The 4,127-nt window shown below is 36.9% G+C and overlaps 1 protein-coding gene across 1 annotated transcript in view; it reads left to right on the top strand.

Annotated features, from left to right (window-relative positions):
• The window catches only part of brap (BRCA1 associated protein), a 33,649-nt gene extending 29,768 nt beyond the window's left edge, over nt 1-3,881 (top strand). Inside the window, exon 13 of the mRNA XM_014031423.1 lies at nt 2,168-3,881. Coding sequence (XP_013886877.1) covers nt 2,168-2,397 — 230 coding nt within the window. The 3' untranslated portion in view covers nt 2,398-3,881. The remainder of the gene's footprint in view (nt 1-2,167) is intronic.
• Nucleotides 3,882-4,127: the final 246 nt, after the last annotated feature.

Raw genomic sequence — 4,127 nt, forward strand, 5'->3', positions numbered from 1 at the left:
ACATATGCAACTTCTACATATGCAGCGAACACATATGCAACATTTACATATGCATCATCTACATGCAACATAGACCAACGACATAGACCAACGACACATCTACACGTTAGAGTTCTACGTATTTTTGAAACAAATGGAACCCCATAGAAAACACTAAAATGATAGATATGTTTAAAAACCTCTTTCCTCAGAAAGACTTCAGTCCTAAGAACACTAAACTGTAACTTTAATATGATCACGTAAACAGTATATTCCTGTTTAAATTAAAATGTTTGAGCTGTAAGCTGAAAGTTTGTGGATGTTGATTTTTGCTCTCTATTACACGGATGAGGAGGAGGAGGAAGTTTTACTCAAGCAGCTCCTGAAACTGTCAACCTGCTAACTGAAAACATTTGTCTATAGTAAACTAGACAATATAGCCTACTTATTAACTTACATTTTTATTGAGATTTTTGCAGACAACCAGATTTTGACAACCTGTTGTCCTGTGACACCACGGTTAAAAAAAATCCTAGGGGAAACCCTGTATATATAATTTTGTATAAAGTATATAAATTTATTTGCATTTTGCAGAGAGAAATAAAAATTTGATCCCCTTGGTAAACAAGACCTAAGACTGGTGGAAAAACCCTTGTTGATAAGCACAGCAGTTTTTATAGTTGATGATGCTGTTTGCACACATGTCAGGAGGAATTTTGGTCCATTTCTCTTTGCTGATCATCTCTAAATCATTAAGATTTTGAGGCTGTAGCTTGTCAACTTGGAGTTTCAGCTCCCGCTGTAGGTTTTCAATGAGATTTAGGTCTGGAGACTTGCTAGACCACTCCATGACTTTAATGTGCTTCTTTTTGAGCCACTCATTTGTTGTCTTGGCTGTATGTTTTGGGTCATTGTCGTGCTGGAAGACCCAGCCACGACCCATCCTGGTAGAGGGAATTTTATCTCCCATTGATACGGTGAAGTAGTCTTGTGCCCTTAGCAGAGAAACATCTCAAAAACATAATGTTTCCACTTCCACACTTGACAGTGGAGACGGTGTTCTTTGGGTCATGGTCAGCATTTCTCTTCCTCCAATCATGGCGAGTTGAGTTAATGCCAAAGAGCTAAATTTTTGTCTCATCTGATCACAGAACCTTCTCCCAATCACTCTCAGAATCATCCAGGTGTTCATTGACAAACTTCAGATGGGCCTGAACATGTGCCTTCTTGAGCAGGGGGAGCTTGCGGGCACTGCAGGATTTTAATCCATTATGGTGTAATGGGTTACCAATGGTTTTCTTGGTGACTGTGGTCCCAGCTGCCTTCAGATTATAACAAGGTGTTTTGTTGTGGAGAGTTGTTTTGCTTTACCTCAGTTGGTGGCTAAGATACACAAGCCTTTGACCCCGTGGGTCCAGGCACCCTTTCTGTTTATGGTAGTTGGGGGTTAGGTCATTTTGCCCCCCAGGATTCAAGGTGATTAATTCTCCTATTTTTCTTTCAGGTTCCTCCATCCATTCTAGGTTCTTATTTTACTTAATAAATCATTTACCTTTGCCCTCCTGAGTTATAACCCTTCATTGCCTGGTTTCCTTTATTTGCTGCATCCCCCCACAGGAGAACGTAACACTATTCAAACAACATATTTGAGATATCTCTAGTTACATTTTTACTAGTATGATGTCTTTTTTTTATAATTAAGTTGTATCTGCATCTGCAATAAATTACTATCTGGAACATACAGTACAAAAATCAACAGTTTAATAAGGACATCATAAAGTAAATTTGGGATACGTCTCTTTCTGTTCTGACTAGTTGTACTTGTAATTACAGAGATTTTAAATGACATCAGGTTTGTAGATAGTATATATTGGTGTTCTTAGCAGTTTTTCAGACATTTGTATTATTCATATTGATATGAAATCATGTATTAACAGAAATGAGGAGTTCTGTCATTATATAAATTATTGCTACATTGAAAACACAATGGAGGAAAATCAGGTCACTGTTGCATCTTGTAAAAATAAAAAGTTTAAAAAACAAAATCTAAAAATGAGATTGAAATAACGAAACAGTTCTGTGTTCAGTGACCTCTGTCTTTTTTAGGAATAGTCACTGGTGTCTTTCTGGTAATGCATTTAACTGATCGTTTTATTTCTGTGTGGTGTCTGCTTTTATTCAACTATAGGAGAGCGTAAGGATATAATCATCGCCGAACTGCAGGAGCAGCTCAGAGATGTGATGTTTTATCTGGAAGCACAGCAGAAAATTGAGCAGCTGTCATCTGAGTCTCGCAGTGAGATCCAGGAGGGACAGATCAGCATCCTGAGTGGCCCATCAGATGATGCTCTGGACTCAGCAGGGGCAGGCCCCTCCACAAGCCGTGGGAGGAGAGGCCGGGGCAGGAAGAGGAAGTAGGCAGCACTTCGAACCATCTGTCAACCTGGACATGAGATTTACAGCTTATTCCTGTTGTTTTCTGAACTATTGAAGGCATCATTGTGGTTCCTCAGGAATATTGAAGTAGGAAGATTCATGCTCATTCAGAAAAACACAGTCTTTTTAACACCTCTAATGAATGAAATAAGTGCATTTGTAAGATATTTTCAGTTAATAAAAATGTTTGAGTCTGTTCATTCCAGACTTTTTTTTATAAAGGTAGCTTACTTAATCACTTATGTCAAGTTAATATCACATACTTGTAACTTAATATTAAAGTCAGTTTGTATTTATGATTTATCAAAATCTAAATGTGCAACTATTTCTTTTTCCTAGATAAATTTTAAGGTTTTAGAGCCAATTTTATTTTTGTCTTTGTAAAAAAAACTAAAGGTCCCTACGTACAGTACTCCATCCGAAACCAAGCAGTTGATGCGCAGTCATGAGGTCAGACATTTGTTTTTGCAAACACCTTTCAAAGCCCCTGAGATACACTGCACCAAGCTCCTTGTGTACCTGCAAATTTGTCACTTTTCTGCAAAATTTGTTGATTTCAAAACAAAATGTGTCACATTCGTGAATCACTTCGATCCGAAGTTTTTCTTTCGTGGGGGTCCAGAAGCGCTGGATTTGGTACATTTTCCCAAGCACTTGTTTCAGAAACAAGGTGGTTGTCTTCACAATAGAAGATCTTTGGTGGAGCGCAAGTTATTTGGCCATTCGCAATCAAGATAGACATCCATCTTCATTGTGATTGGCCAAATGACTAGTGTCTGAGGAGGGGGGGATCTTCACCTTGTTTTTCACAGGCTTACCACAACAGCAGGGCTGAAGTAAGGTACAGTAGTAAATCTATGTTGGCTTTAAAGAGCAACTACTCAGTTTTCAAAATCTGTCCGAATTTTTCAGATTGCGCAAATTATTGTAAAATTACGGTAAACAATGCAGGAGCTTGAAAAAACTGTCTTCTGCAACAGACCCGGCGACTGTCGCAACACTTGTAAAACGTATTAACACTTGGTTTTGTTGAAGTTCAGGTAAGATGAGTTGTGTTATTGCGTGTGTGTTGGTAGGGGTAATTTAAATGTCAAAAAAGTTCCAGGAAACAGGAGACATTTAATCTTTAGTAGCTGAGAGTTTTGGATTTTGCTGTTTTATTTTTGAAAACAAGATTTCAGCTCTGACCTTTTTTTTTTTCATTACTTTAACATGCTTTATGTTTTTCACTACCAGAAGTTTCACTGCTCATAGAGAACCACTAAATAAAACATGTAAGGAGTGGAACAAGTTGTATGTATAGTTGGTCTGTTGGTTGATTTATCTCTGTTTTGTTACAAACTGATGTTCAGTGTGTGGAATAAAAAAGAGTGGTACAATTTTCATGTAGGATCTCAAATGAAGTTCACCTCAAAGACTAGATGTAAATCACTGCTCTATCTTTGAATAAATATATTTTTAAATGATGTTTTTACTCCTAAGTATTTAGAACAGTTCACTTCAAATGGCTGGAATTTACATAGAGCACTCCCAACATACAGGTGCTGGTCATAAAATTAGAATATCTTGAAAAAGTAGATTTATTTCAGTAATTCCATTTAAAAAGTGAAACTTGTATATTAAATTCATACATTACATACAAACTCATATATTTCAAATGTTTATTTCGTTTAATTTTGATGATTACAAATGACAACAAATGAAAATCTCAA

This window comes from Austrofundulus limnaeus, unplaced genomic scaffold (assembly GCF_001266775.1).
Source record: "Austrofundulus limnaeus strain Quisiro unplaced genomic scaffold, Austrofundulus_limnaeus-1.0 Scaffold1249, whole genome shotgun sequence".
Lineage (NCBI taxonomy): Eukaryota > Metazoa > Chordata > Actinopteri > Cyprinodontiformes > Rivulidae > Austrofundulus > Austrofundulus limnaeus.